The sequence below is a fragment of the Aptenodytes patagonicus genome, chromosome 4 (assembly GCF_965638725.1).
Source record: "Aptenodytes patagonicus chromosome 4, bAptPat1.pri.cur, whole genome shotgun sequence".
Taxonomy (NCBI): domain Eukaryota; kingdom Metazoa; phylum Chordata; class Aves; order Sphenisciformes; family Spheniscidae; genus Aptenodytes; species Aptenodytes patagonicus.
The window spans coordinates 82,174,917-82,191,116 of record NC_134952.1 but is presented as its reverse complement, the minus strand read 5'-3'; the positions used below and the strand labels follow the sequence as shown (position 1 = coordinate 82,191,116).

The following is a 16,200-nucleotide window of genomic DNA, read 5'->3' as shown; positions in this document are numbered from 1 at the left end:
GCTCCTTCCTCCCCTCCACCAGGAATTTTATTGTGACAAATTAGAACCGTAAAATAATTTAAGTTGGAAGCAGCTCGTGGAGGTCGTTTGGTCCGACCCCCTACAAAAGCAGGGCTAATTCCAAGCTAAACCAGGTTACTCAGGGCACTCTCCGGTTGCCTTTAAATTTCTCCAAGAGTGGAAATGGCACAACCTCTCCGAGCTGCCTGACCTAGCCTTGACGCGACCAGTGCCCATTGCCTTTCTTCCTTTCCCTGGGCGCCTCTGAAAGAACCTGCTCCTGCCTTCTCTCTTCCTCCCAGGAGGTAGTTGAGGACAGGGATGAGATTCCCCTCGGCCTTGCCTTTTGCACAGTAACAAGCCCAGCTCTCAAAGCCTCACCTTGTGTATCAGGCGGCGAGAAAACTGAAGAAAAGCATCCTGCGGGAGAGTAAATTCTAGAAGCAGGCTGCAAATCAGAATGAATTTGAAATGATGGTAGCAAGGCAAGTACGAAAGTCAAAAAACTCTGGTTTAAGAGAAATCAGCAAACACACTAGAATAGTTTTTTCTGACGTCTCTTGAAAACAGGACCATGGAACAGTTAAGGAAGGAGCTGCCATTACGCTGTGGTCATTAACAAATTCCCCAAACTAATTTCATCAGTTGGCCCTTAAAAAGAAAAAAAAAAAAAAGCTATTTTTAAGAGCTGAACGCAAGTATGAAAAAGTTCATGAAACAGTTTTCTTAAGTTCACTAAAGTTGGTAACTTGGTAAAGCTGGGGAATTTCCTAACAACAGTCTAGATTCCAATTTCTTGAATACTTTGCAATATTTTCTTATTTCCAGGAGGAAACAAACAATAAAAGAGACTTTATAAAGTCAGTGTGTCCCTGCTATGCAATGTAAGTTGGCAGGAGGCCTAATTAGACAACGTCCAGAGGTCCCCTCACACCCAGTTTTCTATGATTCTATGGACTGTAATGCATGACAAGGAAAACTAAGTATACATATACACGATGCAATGGTAAGTATTGTTTTGACAAAGTGTACTAAATTCATGGAGGCCCAATTTGTGAGGAAACAGTATATCTGTTAGAGTATATTTAGTCTAAAGATACTACGTTGCTTCCCTCTACCCCAAGACTAATTTTCTCCACTCCCTCCAGCTTCACATTTTCCTCAAATTATAACGTTCCTTCAAATTTGTAATTTTCTCCTTCTTCAAAACAGAAGGGAACTCATTTCTTATGAGAGCTTATTATCACAGAGATTGCCTCTACAGTAGTACCTTGGTACCCACTTATGTTCTATAAATGCTAAGAAAAATTACATAGCGTTATCTCATAATGGTACAATATTCTCTGTCAGGGAAGAAACCCTTTAAAATGTATAAATGAAGAGAAAGATGGACTGAATCTGAAAATGGACACAAGAGGTTTATCTAGAAGACAGCTAATATTCTGATAAATGGATGTATTGGAATTAAAACGTACTCCAAAAAGCTGAATTAATATTTCAAAATTATTATTTTTTTAAAGTAAAAAGCAAAATAAAAGCCAGAGCAAGTTAGTTAGAATCCTGCATTTCTCCTGATTCAAATATCATCAAGAAATAAGGATGCTGTTTTGCTTTTAGTACTAAATATCAGGTATTTTTAATTATCAGAAGACATACGTTTGATTCTTTTGAATATTTTAATGTTCAACAAGGGGAAATTTCAGTTTTCCACCGTCCATCACGGAAACTGCCTGTATGCCATCACTCTGTGCCATAATACAACAAACACTTAAGAGGAAGAGAACTTGATAGCATCAGTAAATCGTATTTTGAAATATCTTTATCACGTGGATCGCTACGCACCAAATGATGATCAGACCACGCAGTGGGCCCAACAGAAGCTGGAAACCGATAACCAACGCACGATGCCTCGCAAAGTCTGCGTTTCCCTCAGTGTGGTAAGCAAACTGAGATAGAAGGGGGGCGTTTAGGCCTGATTCCACATATCTGCTGAGGACAGCGACTTTAAGCACAGTTAAGATTTGTGGGACCTTCTTTTGTACTGTTCTTAATATCGTTTAAAGCTTCCAGATAGTGGGATTAAAGGCTTCCTTACTTGTGCTTATAAATCTTAATAACCAAACACATTTCTATGACTTATTATATGCCTTTTAAAGGGGGCACTGGACTGCTTTTTCCTCCAGCACGTGGGATGGGAACGCGCATTCGGTGCCTCAGCTGTAAACCACGATTAGCTCCGTGCTCTTTCTCCCGTTCCTCCCTCCCCTGCGTGCGAGGACCCCCCAGGTCACACACTTGCCGGTGCCGCTTGGTCGGGCAGCCTGCCCCCTTCCTTTCACACCCCCCTGCCCGCGTGCAAGACGCGGTTCACCTGCGGGTCACAACCAGCCGCCCACAAAGACGACGTGCCGTGGCAGCGAGAAAGCTGTCGTGGCACAAACGTCTTTATTAAGCAGGTGTTTAAGTGTAAGAAAAAATAAGGTGTGGGTTTGGTTCCCATACATTGATTTTCTGCCCCTGGGTTGAAAATAAAGGCTCTGGGGCCACAACGACGATATTAATAATGTCTACTTCAACGCTTATTATCCAATACAGTCTCTTCATATATGCATTTGGGAAGATAATTGTGTATTTGAAGCATATGAAAAAGTATTTCATTATCCCAGATTTGTTTTCTAACTCTAGCAACGTTTCCCCCTCCCCCCCCCCGCAACCTAGAGCTTGATAATATGGTGATAACAGCCTGAATTAATCAGCAAGTGATCGCTGACACAGGTAATTAACGCATTACAATTGCAGTTGAACTAGAATCGTGAAACCTGTTTAACTTATTTCTTACTATGAGCCAGCAGGTACAATAAAGTTCCCTATTTAAAATTTTTCAATTTCATCGCCGACCACAAAAAGTCAAAAGCTATTTTAGTCAAACCTCAATGGTTAAAACGTCTTCCATATTAACATTTTAAATTTGTTACCCATTAGTGCTATCTTGCTTTCTTTCTGAACTCTTCATACTGCATTTCAGCCTGCCAATTTACATTTAGAGACCAGCTGAGGTCACCAGCCAGATCTACTGGCTTTCAAGTAAGAAAACTAATAAATTGGGCAGCTATTACGAAAAGACTACTGATATAAAGCAAACACATCCTACACAGGATCACTCACACAGGCGCAATCTTCGCTTACTATTTTGCACTATTTATATTGATCCAATGAATTAAGGCTGGTGAAATGAAACGACCTCATTCGTTCTTCAGCATACATGGTAAAAATAAGCAAACTCACCTCAGGATAGAAAATCCGAATATGAATCAATACAAAACAAGGCAAAAAGTACAGGGGAAATAGGAAATCTCAAAGATTTACAGCTAGGAATTGATGGGAAAGGGCTAGCTCCTCACACTGCAAGAAACTGTACTAGTCTGGAGTAGAACATGGAAAAAGCAGCGCAAAGTGTCATGCACTGAAGAGGCAATTGCTCCCGTGCATCAAACGGTATCCATTACTAAACATTAACATTTTAGATTTTTAATGGAAATTACCAGATTCCACAACAAATTATAAACTTTTCATATAAAAATCAATTCACACCAATCACTACAACACAAGGGGGAAAAAAAAAATCTAACTCCCCCAAATTTGAAATAATTATTGTATTAGTTTGTCGAAAAGAAAAAAAAAAATCAAGAGATAACCACAAGTTCCATAAATCTAATGGCTTAGTTTTCATCCACTCATCTTTCTTGACATGTGGCAATACAAAATAAATGCTTATACTTTTCATTTATCATATTTTATTATGATTTTTATTTGGCTGTGCACATATTAATGAAATATTACGCTAAGGATATGAAGTATTACAGTACGAATGTCCTCAATTTTATGAGGACTGCTTTGCTAGGCACACATCATGGGAACAACAACAAAAAAGAGGTACATTTTAAATGGATTCAAGAATGATCAAACATTTTATAAGTTTAAAGATCTCCATTACCTTAAAACAATATTGTATTAAGGTGTGCAGGGGCCCTGATTCAACAAAACAAATACAAAATTGATTTAAAACCAAAAGTGCAGAAAAACTCAAACCCAGAACTAAGATACACACAATTATGAAAACAAACCCCTGGGTCTGATATTATCACCAACAGGAGTGTCACAAAGACAAAAAGAAGGCAGACGGATCTTTCCCTTCTTCTGACCTTTAGCTCATAAATCTGGCAAATCTTTCTCTGAAATGTGAAGTATTTTAATGAAAACATGAATTTAATTTGTCCACACTTTAAGTCCCACCTAACTTGATTGTCTTGGTCTAAATCCTTTGACATGAAAGTAACCCCCATCTTCTTACTACACAGTTTTGTTTCCAGACACCCACCTCAGTTTCCCGTCTTGGTTCGCTTAAAGGGTCTCGTGAAGGAAGAGTAACATTGAAAAGTTGAGTTGTTATAGTAGGAGTCCACCACTACCACTCATTCAAGTTACTGTTACAGGCAGCAACGTGCAGCATCAATCACAAAGCAAACATATCAGGAACAACGCTGAATGAGCAAAATTCCTCAGTTATTTTAAGCCTACATTTTTCATGCAATATAATTTCTCTTTTCCAGTTTAAAAAACAAAACAAAACAACCCCAAAAAAAACCCAGCAAACCACAGGCTCAAAGACTGTAACTTAAACTCCTCAGAGTACTGATAATTTACAATCACAGATTTTAGAAATTCATTTCCAACTGTGTTTCTTTAACTTACTGCGCTTTGTAGAAATTGGACGATGAAAACAAAAGTTAATCCGTTTCCGCTATCTAGTTAGTTATATATGTCAGGTAACGCTCTGTTTGTCTTACAAGCAGCGGACCTAAACCATCAAGCAATATTCTTAAATGGTACCAGAAAGCGATGCAAGAAAAAGCTGTCACAACCTGTACTACACTTCGCTACTTCCTCCATGTTATTATTTTTTTTAATCTTGATTGTTTGCATGTAGTTTCCTTTCCAGCTCTTGCCTCCAAATGCTCCTTCGTTCAGTGCGTTAGTAATTATGGTGATATGAACGGACTTCTTATAGCTTAAGACCAGAGAGCAGTTCAGTACCTGGATCTAATTTTCTGCAGAACGACCAGAGGAGAGCACAGAGGCAGAACAAAACAAGAAAAGGAAGTCCTTGCATTTAATTATTTATTTGCTCTCTAGGTATGCTGCATGCATATATATATATATATATATATATATACACGGACTATGTCATCCTAAGTGAAAGACATAACAAGAACATGGAAAAAGATACCTCAACATCTTTGGCAGCAGTCCCACAAGTTGTCCTGAAAGAAGTCAGCAGAAATAAATAATGACATACTGCAAGAGTCATGAAGGCCTAGGGGGGAAAAATCTTGAAAATTTTCGGAGAAAATGAGGATATGGAAAACAGGAATTTCTGGGAGAAAACTGAAATGCAGCTTTCACACAGACTCTCTCGGAATGAACGCTGAAATCATTTCTAGCGTTTAAAAATGTTTTATGAACGCTCTCCTTCAGAACGCCTTCTGTAGTTAACATGTACTTCAAATGAGCCACAGAGGAATACGAGTTGGAAGAGAAGCCATCCAGTTCAACCCTTTTCCCCAAGACAGATTCAACTACATTATGTCATTCCTGACATAGTTGTCTTGTCTGTTCTTAATGACTGCCAATGAAGAAACTCAGCAATTTCCCAAAGCCAGCTATTCCAGTGTTTCGCAATCTTTAGCATTTGAAAGTTTTCCCTGTTAACTAGCCTGAAGTTTTTCCTCCACTCAAGAAAGCCCCTCATCTCTTGTACCATCCGTCACGACACTGAAAACACATTATGCCCTTTCTCTTTGCATAGCTCTTATGTTTAAGAGCTATATATAGACTTATCACGTCCCTTCTCGTTTTTCTCTTCTTTAGTTAGACTAAACAACTCCGCTCCTTCTGATCTGTCCTCCGCAGTTATCTTTCTGAGCTATCTGATCACGCTTATCTGGCCACCCTCCAATTATGCACGTTGCTCTTGGAGAGCGATGCCCAAGTTTGGGCACAAGTGCTCCAGCTGTAGAGCAGAAGGGCTGCTTCACATATCTACTGGGCTCCCCTGTTTATACAAACTGGTATGATGTTTGCCTTTTTTTGCAACAGCATGACATTGTTGACTTTATCATCAGTGCATGAGTCACTATAATTCCAGCTACTTTTCTAAAGGAATGCTGTCTAAGCGTCGTTCACCATCCTCTGCTCGTAAAGTTATTCTTGCTCCAGCACAGTATCTTCTATTTATCACTGCTGACTTTAATTCTGCTTTTTTTTTCAGATTATTTCTCCGATTTGTCAAGATGATTTTCAATATCGCTACAGCCCCTTAATGCTGGCAGTCCCTCCCAACTTAGTGGCGTATTTCATCAGAACATTTTATTTCATCATCCAGGTTCTTAATGGTAATACTGATCAGAATTAAACTCGGGACCTATGACTGCCAAGCCTCTTTACTTCAGAGCAGATAAAGTATCAGACCATCTCTTGATGCTTACGGCTGATATTCTGCAGTCCTTCGTATTTCGTTAACTACAAAATAGGGAATATATCTCATGAAGCGTTACATACGTTTCCCAGTATTCCCTTCAAGTCTTTGAGACCCTTCGTTTCAACTCCGAGCACAGAGGATCACTTCCCAGTCACACACCATTGTACCGGCTCCTCCTCAGAGCAACCAGAACCTGCAGTTTGGACCGTTGTGCACCCAGGAGGCAGGGAATGAGAAGGCTTACCGAGAAGTCCGAACCCCCAGAATACAATAGTTCTCTTTGCTTGCAAGTCAGCTGCGCTGCTTTCAATTCGAAGTATTTGAACTTTCCTCTAGTCTCTTTCTGTTTGCCAAAATAACTCTTAGTTTGCTGAGACGTTGTCATTTTTAATGGTGAACTATGTACTGCTGCACAGGGACGCCTACGAGAGAATACATACTAACTAGCTATATATAGCCATATATATTTACAAATGTGTAATATTTCTATAATTAGATAACAGGTATAATTATTTATATTAAAATAACACTTTGATTATGCTTACTGATTGTACAATCTATTTCTGTCTGCTTTGGATGAGCAAATTCTCAATATTTCATTTTATCCCAGGGAAAAAAAAAAAAAAGGATTTGTTTCCCCAGACCAACAGTTCTCAACATCTTCCATCTCCACATGCCACCCGTCATGCAAAGCTCCTTCTTGAGATTACCGCGGGGCTTCCGTGACTCATAAGCGTTCACGGTAAAAGGGAGTTCAGGTTCCTTAGTGGTCTGTAACCCTAGCTGTGCACCGGTTTCTGCAAACGGAGGTCCCTACTCTCACGTAGGTCGGGAACCTTCCTGTGGCTCAGAGGGATTCCAGCGCACATAACGGTCCTAAGGTTACAAGTCTGATGGTCGGCAGAAAGCTGGGAGCCTAGAAGAGGAAGTAGTTGTCTGCTGCCTACATAATGCCAAAAAAATTTATGGCATATTATGTCTAGATTCCTTCTTTTCTTATCAGTCTGTCTTATTTCTCAAATTCCCTTGCTGAATTAAGTATCACTGCAGCAAATACAACTACACTGCGTAATACCCTCTGTAGAACTGAGTCAGCTACCCCAACAGATGTTCATCTAAGCTTAGAGTCTTTTTGTCTCGCCAGCTCAGAGGAATATGCCTCCTTTTGGTCATAATCTTTCAAAAGTTCTTAAAAAACTCTGGGAAACCGTCCACACGCCGACTATGCTCCAATAGAGTTCTTCACTTAAAAAGGAGATGACTCTTCACGATAACGTAACTTACCAAATTATCTAAACGAGCAATACCACACGACCATAACAAACCAGTCTTATACTCTCTACCTCACCTCAACCCACTCTCATACACGCACGTGCAGAAAACTTCACACACAACTAATCTTAGATTTTCTTAGTACGTTACGTGACCTGTATTGTTCCGTAAATCAAGATCTTAAACCGTACTACCAAACTGGTCTACAAGATTATTGATGCAATGAAAAATCACCAAGGCTATTAAGCACACAGATACAGCAGCTAACTCAATGAGTGCTCGGCCAGCCGGCTGCGGGGCGCAGGCCGAGTATCTTGCGCGTTCTTAACCCCTTTTCCTAGGGGGGAGAACTTGAAGACTTGAAGTCTGAGCCGCTTTTTTTTTAACGTTCTTCCACGTAAATTACAATAGCATAAACAACATTTATTTTTCATTTCTTTCACGGATGAGTTAAAAAGTAGTCTTTTAGTTTAGCTGCATTCTGTACCGCATTCGTGTCTCTCTGTATCTTCAGGATACTCCAGCGTGGCTGACGTATGCACACGTGCAAACTTCTCACCTAACTCAGTGCCTGTATAAGATAGTTTTCACCTCAGCACTAGTTTAAAGCTAGGTATCCGGAGCTACTCTGTTTAAGTTATTTAGTTTATGGAGGCATGCCTGTTACTTTCAAGGAGAAAACAACAGAAAAATACTGTATCACACAACACGGTTGGTCTGGAGGACAACTTACGTTCACTCACATCCTTTGGGAGGAAACAAAAAAGAAGAAGAAAAAGCCAAACATGCCTACAGTCTTTCTACAATTTATCAGCAGGTCAATAACCTCTTGAGTATATGCAGGCCAGTGCCCTGCTCAAACCAGCGCAAAGCAACAATAGGCACGAGTCTCCAAAAACCACCGATGCATCAAATTTTCAACCCAGCTGCAGGAGCTCAGGCAGGAACTGCAGCGGTCCCAGGAGCAGCAGCACAAGCCAGAGCAAACTCTCTTCTCGCCCAGGTCGCTTCTGCCATCGCAGTTGTGCAGCTGCGGAGCACGGGCTGAGCCGCTTCCCGAGAGCCGCCTCCCTCACCTCCCCGCGTTGGCCCCAGCGCAGCCGGCCGGGAGAGCACATCGCGTGTGGCACTCGGCCCAGTGGCTCACACTTTTCTTCCCTTGTTCCCAAGATCGAGCTCAGCTGCAACCCCCTCCCCGCACCCATAAATAAAGCCCCAAATAAAAGGCCGGGGAAGCCAGCCTCGCTATTGGCCTCAAAGCAGTAGCTTTGGATGGAGTGAATGGGGAAAGAGGCAATGCTGGCGGAAGGCAAGAAATGGAAGTAGGCCAAAGCCTCAAGCACAGGACACGAGAAAGCAAACAGAGGGAAGAAGTGGTGGTCAGAAAGACAGGCTCACCAGCTGTTACGCTGCGGTACGGCACGAAGGGGAAAAATGAGCTAATTCTACCCCTTCCTTTCAACGTGCCACCTCCAACCTCCTTCCCCGTGCTCATTCACCAGCACAGGACAGCTACCAAAAGAAGGGTCTTTTTACTAACACAAGCCTTAGAGGGACTGCCTGGAGACCTGTGGAGAATTTGGAGCATTCGAAGTCTCTTTGCCTGAAGCCTAACTTCCACTCGGCAACGTGAGTCAGCGCTCCCTAATGAGTCCGGTTTACACAAGTCCCTCTGTTTTTCATAGATCAGTCAGGTCACATTTGGAACGTGTTAAGCATGGGGCGTGTATTGGGAGGCACGGAGCATCCAGGTGATCCTTCGGTGGACGAGCAGGCTTTTAGCCCTGAACTAACACATTTGGGAATTCGAGAAATAAGAGCGCTTCTTCTGGATTAGAAGTTGCTGAGTCCTGGCATTTTAATTAAGGTAACTCTACTAAGAAAGCATTAAAGTAGTTATCACTAGCATTTATCTTCATCCAGAAGGGATAATAGCGTCCTCTGAATCTGCCTTGTTAATACTCTACCCAAACCTACTAATCCCTCACCATTCCCTCCTTTATTTCTCAGTCATGCGAGGCAGTTCTTTCTCTCCGCTGCTCCTTTTTCCCAAAGTAGAACAACACGAAAAAAATGTCCTAAGGGTTTTAGACCAGCAGACGAAGAAAATAAAAACGAAGTATAAGCAAATTTCTTTTTTCCTAGAAAAGGTTCCAAAACCAAAGCGGGCAGATTTGCAGAACCATTTCCGCCTGACGAGCCGATGAAAAGAGCAGGGCTCCTGAGGACACGCCTACCTTTTACTATTAGTGTATACTTACACACAAACTGCTCCATATTTAAAGAAGGATTAAAGTGGTTAAACTGAGTTACTGTTATTCCTTACTTTCCGTTTATTCTTTTTCTGTTTAGACAACCTCTGCAGTCTCCAAGAGCCGACACAGCACCCTGGTTCCCCTGGAACCCGGTCGTCCCATTCCTCCAGCCGCTGCGTGAGTCATTGTTGTGCAGCACGACATTCCCTTTGTAAAGCACTGGTTCCCAAACCACCGTCCTCAGAAAGCTGGCTGGCTACGTGCTGCTGGCGCAGGTCCTCGCTTCAACTGCTGCGCAGCTTTAAAGACAACCGAGACGCATTACACACTATCCCGATACACATTTTTCCCTGCAAGCTGTTTAGTTGCCGCAGGGCAACTAAGTTCTCGCGAATGAGTGAGTAGGTGTCTCAAAGTAACTTCTCTTCTAAGACGCAGTCCACGTAAAGAAGAAGGGAAAAAACCCAACAAACCAAAAAAACGCGTGGGGAAGTCTTGCTCTAGATAACGTGTCAGCTCTCCAGGCAAATCTCCCTGGTCCAGCAAGTCTGGGAACTAGACCGAGGCCAGGAATTATCTCCAGCTCTACCATATGGAGATGCAAGACACCAGGCCAGCTGCTTATTTAAACATGTGCGTCTTTCACCAGCAATATTAACATTGCCTTGTTCCTGTTTATACTTAAGGAAAGGAGAAAATAAACTATGTAACTTTTTTCCTCTCATTTTGTTTTGCTCTTTTAAGAGTTCCCCGTTCCTGTCAAAGTGAGTTAAGCTAAACAGAAACAAGGCATTTTTGTTCCAGAGTAAATGTGTCCACACTCGGGAGTTATTTGGGAACCGTTCCTACGGTTCAAATGCATACCCCCCTGCCCTTAATCCTTATTAACCTTCACACGTAAGAAGGCCCTTAGGTTGGGCAATTGGTTATTTACTTAATAGACCACAACAAAACACAATTTACCAGAGACGGCAAAGCACACACCACCAACCCACGGCTTTTGCCGTTTTGGTGCGGCACCTATTTTAGCGGCTTAAGAGAAAAGTTTCTAATCATTTGCAAAGCGGCAATCGCATCACGACGAGGGCGATACTGCAGCTCGGAGGATCCTGAAAGAGAGCCTGGATTCCCTGCACTCAGCCACATGAGACACACTGGGGAATCATCCCGTAAATTCAATATAACCCCGAGGGAACTCGCCTTAAGTCAAGGTTCAGCAAGACCCGTGATCCAACGTGCCGGCTGCAACGAATGCACTGGAGAAGACGTAACGCTTTCAGTTCCCTAACGCGGACTCCTCCCGTAAGTCACTCTGAAATCGCACAGAAAAATCTAAGCTGATCGCTTCCCAGTAATAGCAGCGTTACTTGACAACTAGCACGTATGTTTGTAGTGCCGTAAATGTAAACGCACTATAGCACTCTGCAGGGGCAGCTCACAGTGCTGAATCCTTATTGGCTCACAGAGCGTGAGTTTTGATTTCGCTATTTCAAACATCTTAGAAAGTCCGTTTTGTTCAAGGTTTTTAAGCGAATCGGAAAGGCACCTCTGTGCCTGCAGGACAAGACAGAGGTGTACCTAGCCAGGTTCGCCCCGTGCTCTTTTCAACAGGGACAGCGTTTAAGCTGGTGAGGTGAATGACGAAGCAGTAAACTTACTTGCCAGTGATAAATTGGCTTCTGGATGGTGTGCACATAGGCTGAACATAATAGTTCTCCAGTTTAACCCCTTCAGCGGCTAGCTTGTCCAGAGTGGGCGTCCTGATCTCCGATCCGTGGTACCCTACGTCTCTGAATCCCTGATCGTCAGCCAGGATGAAGATGATGTGAGGCTGCGAGCTGGGGGCGCCGGCCCCCGGCTCCTCTCCCAGCCCGGTCCTCGTCGCCTCCGTCTCTCCGGGGCCGAGTCCGAGGCTGTCCCAGGACAGGTAGCCGTAAGTGAGGAGGCTAAGCACCGAGAGGCCGGCCAGCACCCCCACGGCCAGCATTTTCCCCTTGCAGAGGCGGTGAGGCCAGCTACACCCACCGCGGGCCATTCACCTCGGCTGGAGCAAGAGCGAGACGGAAGAGAAAAATAAGAATAAAAAGAAACCAAAAAAAAAAAAAAACCCCAAACAAAACCAACCCCAACAAACCGAAACAATCTCTGAGGCGGGGGCAGGGACCGTCAGGGGTCCCGCCGGGCGGGGGAGCGGAGAGGAGCCCCGCTCATCGCAGCCGCCACCGACTTCAGCAACTTCAGCCGCTGCTGCGGGAGAGGCGGCGGAGGCCGCCCTGCCCGGTGCTGGCGCTGAAGCCGGTGCCGGTGCCGGTGCCGACCGGGTGGGCAGGGCCCCGCCGGGGGTCACAGCATCCTCGGCCCGCCTCCGGCCCCGCGCCGGGGCGCCGCTGCCTGCCCGTCCCGGGGCCGGTGCCCATGGCGGGGCGAGTCAGGGCGCCCCGGCGCAGCGCCGCCGCGGCCAGCGGGACGGGTCGGGACGGGAAGGGACGGGTCGGGACGGGTCGGGACGTGCCGGGCCGCCTCCCCCGCCCGCCCGCCCGGCGCACACCGGCCCGCGCGGCGCCCTCCGCCCGCCCCCTCCGGCGCTGCCGGGCCGCTCCCTCCCCTCGCCTCCCCGCCCCTCCTCTCCCCTCCCCGCCGCCCTCCCCCCCGGCGGCTCCCGGCGCACGGGCGAGCGGTCCCGCCGGGGGGACAGGGGGACCCCGGCCCCGGGAGGCAGCCAGAGCTCTGCTCCCCCCCCCCCGGCCAGCCCCCTCGGCAACTTCTTTCCCGCTTTCTTCCCTCCCCTCCCGGCCTCTCCTCCTTTCTCCCCTCTCTCCGCACCTCCTCCCCTTCCTCGCCCGCCCCCCGCCCGGGCAGCAGCCCCCCCTGGGATGCTGCTGCTTCCCTCGCTGCTCCCCGCATTTCGGAGGCGAAGCACCCCCCCCCGGGGCAGCGCCTGCTGCCGTCTCCCCCCGCTGCAAAGGGCAGCCCTTCCCGCCGGCGGGTCCCCCGTCTCCTTCCCAAAGCTAGGTGGTCGTTTCGCCCTCCTCCTCCGCCCCCCGCCCCCCGAAATATTGATTGTTTAAAGTGTTTCTGAAATCGCCGCAAACATCTGGAAGGTATGAATGTACCGGATTTGTTTTCGGCCACAAACCGGTCCCAAATCCCAAACCCTCCAATTCTGGTAAGGCTGTGGCAAATGCGAGGAATGTGCCTTTTCAAAGTACTATCATTCTTTAAAATTTGGGTTCAAGCATGAATGTGCTGCAGTTGCAAAATACAACTTCACCCCAGTCCTGAAAGACACTGAAGCAAGCAGAAACTTACATTCATGCATGATTAGGCTAAAGCGAAGTAAATGTGCAGGTTTGACCTGTCTATCGTGAGTCACCGTGACAGGAACAACTTTCACTCAAACCAGATTTTATAAAGCGTTAACTCTTAAGCAGCCGCTTGGACGAAACCCTGTAGTTACGGCACCTCGGCGCTGGCAGCCCTCGGGAGCTCGGGCTGGTCCCTGCTGGCAGACAGGCCGGCCGCTATCCCTCCCGCAGGAACGCTTCTGTCCCTCGTTTCTTAAGAGCTGACGGACTCCAGTACTGAAAGTTCAGTATACTCGTAAAAGTTCGCTCTGCTCCCCGGGGGCTCCGAGTAACGCCGCCTCCAACAGCCTTCTGTAGAGCACGAGAGTATCTTTGGGTGGGGAGGGAGCTGGGGGGGGGGGGGGCTTCGTTTCTCACGGAGCGCAACTTCCCTCTTGCGCAGCGTGGTATTCACCTGCGCGCCGCATGGAAAATCAAATCAGCTGGAGTAGCTTCGCTAATGAAAAGTTCCTAACATCAGCATTATCGTGTCGGAAGAGAAGGGGCGGCATGACAGTCAACTCAATGGTTCCCAGAGTTAGTATTTTTCTCCCAGGTACACCTTCCAATGGATGCTTCGAAGAAGCTTCCATGCACTAAACGGGTAGAGGCAGCCACAAGAAGCGGCTTCTTAACTGACAATCCATAGTGTGTGTCTTAGATGTCAAATGTTGGCTTACACTCTTTAATCACCTTCAATAACATTGTCTAATTGCAAGTGTCTGGATTTTGCCTCCCTAGATGCCTGCACAAATGCAATTCAGCTCCTAACAGCACTTGGTGTCCTTGTTCTGGAGAGAAAAAAATAAAGTAACGCTGTCTTGGGGGAGACAGCATTTGGGTCGAACCTAACTGATTTTGCGCAACCTAATGTGAACAGAAATGTCCCCACTCTAAAATTTCCACCGAAAAAAGAGCTGTTCAGAAAGAACTAAGCCTTGTGCTGCAGTTTACAATGCTGCAGCAGGGAAAACACGGAAGTAAAAGTGGATTTAGTGATTTTAATGTGCTACCAAAGGGCTTGTCCACACTGGAAAGTGATACTGATAAAATTACATCTGCATTGTAAAACCTGCGAAGTTTATCTCCTGAGATAGAACATCTCTTTCTGAAATCAGAGGATTGTCATTACAATTACAGCACGTTAACTCAAGTTCTTTTTAAAAAAAAAAAAAAGTCCAAAACCTTAAACTGAAGAAACCCTTAAATTTTCATATACTGAAATGACATTCCCTTTAAAAGAATTCTCTATTCAAATTTTTTACTGCTGCTTTTTCCCCAAGTTTACAAGACCAAAAGAATGTATATAGAAACCTAAAACTATAAATGGGAAAACGCAAATTGGATTAGTAATGCTATTTTGCCTTTAACCCATCTACTGCAAAATGGCAAACAAAATATGACGTCCTTTTAATATAAGCTGTAACAGCACCATGGACCCAGACGAACGTTAGAGCATCACACTAAATATCTGATCAATTGTATACGTGTTTTCTAGTAGTTAAATATATTTTTCATTAATTCTTTTGTTTGCTTGTTTGCTTTCAAAAATATCAAACGCCAGCTATCACGGTACGCTTATTATATAATCCATGCATTATGATATCCACATATAGTTATCTGTACCTAGCCATACATGATTTTGCCTCTGTAATCAAAATATTTCCAACACGTCCAGAATATTCAGATTGGCAGGAGGCTGGCTAAAGGGGATCGTTCCCGAGTAGGTGACCGACGTCAGTGAGCAGAACTACAGAATCCTCTAAAAGAGAGTTTGGAATTAAGATTGTTTGAATAGCGGGGGAAAAAAAAAAACCCCGAGATATCATTAGGCAGATGCAACAGAGTTTACCTCCCTACAGAGCACAGCTATTAGCGGACAGCAGGAGGACCTAGCCTTCCATTTTCCAGTGCTGCTTTCCGGCAGTGCCCCGTTAAGCCATACCAAACCCCGACAGTCACCACCCAACTGCAGATGATCTCTGTCAGCCATCTATAAACTTGGCCTTCTTTCTTTATGGGCCTGACAAAACTTCCCTCTCCCCCCCCCCCCCCGTTTGTAAAAACAAGAGTAGGCTTATGTCAGCAAAATACTCTTCAAGGCCTCGGAAGATAACGTGCTATTAATATTCCACTTAAGAAAATACTTGTAGACACCCAGGAGCTGCGAGCATGGTTTGTACAGCCCGTTCAGGATGCTCAGTGAAAGGAACGGCAGAGTGGTGAAAGCTGGAGGAAGCGTTTTTCCCTTCGGGAAAAAAAAATACAGAACCTTCATAGGTATTTAAATTTGAGCGCAGTGCATATATTGATTCAAATGTAGAGTAGTTGAAATTGCATTTATTATACCGTTAGGAAATGATATATTCTGAGTACTTGTTAGGCAGTCTCTGCGTGTACTGAGACCGTAAAATTAACTCAATTAAACATGTGCAGAGAGGATGGCTTTCGTTGAAGGCTCGTCAGCGGTTATCTGCAGTCAAGGCAGGGGCTGGTAAACATGCCCTTTTCTAGTTGTTTCAAATCAGGCTGACATCTAACCTTTCTGTTCCTGAGACATACATATTTGTCACACAAACCTAAGTCCAAGAAGACAGCAGCTGTATAAAGTTAAGTGCAGCTGAAAAATTAAAGGAGACCGTTCCTTCAAAGCCAGTCACGACAGAGAGCGAAGAGTCAGTACCAGCAAAGAGTCAGACCGCAAAGAATTAGTCTGGTTGAAGGAGTTTCTGTCCGAAGCCTGGGTTCTGAGGAATGGCCCCGGGAGTTGTGATTCAGAGGGATGTCTCTG

General features: G+C 44.9%; 1 protein-coding gene across 1 annotated transcript in view; it reads right to left on the bottom strand.

Moving 5' to 3' along the window:
- The window catches only part of ARSJ (arylsulfatase family member J), a 46,748-nt gene extending 34,472 nt beyond the window's left edge, over positions 1 to 12,276 (bottom strand). The window contains exon 1 of the mRNA XM_076337320.1: positions 11,724 to 12,276. Coding sequence (XP_076193435.1) covers positions 11,724 to 12,100 — 377 coding nt within the window. The 5' untranslated portion in view covers positions 12,101 to 12,276. The remainder of the gene's footprint in view (positions 1 to 11,723) is intronic.
- Positions 12,277 to 16,200: the final 3,924 nt, after the last annotated feature.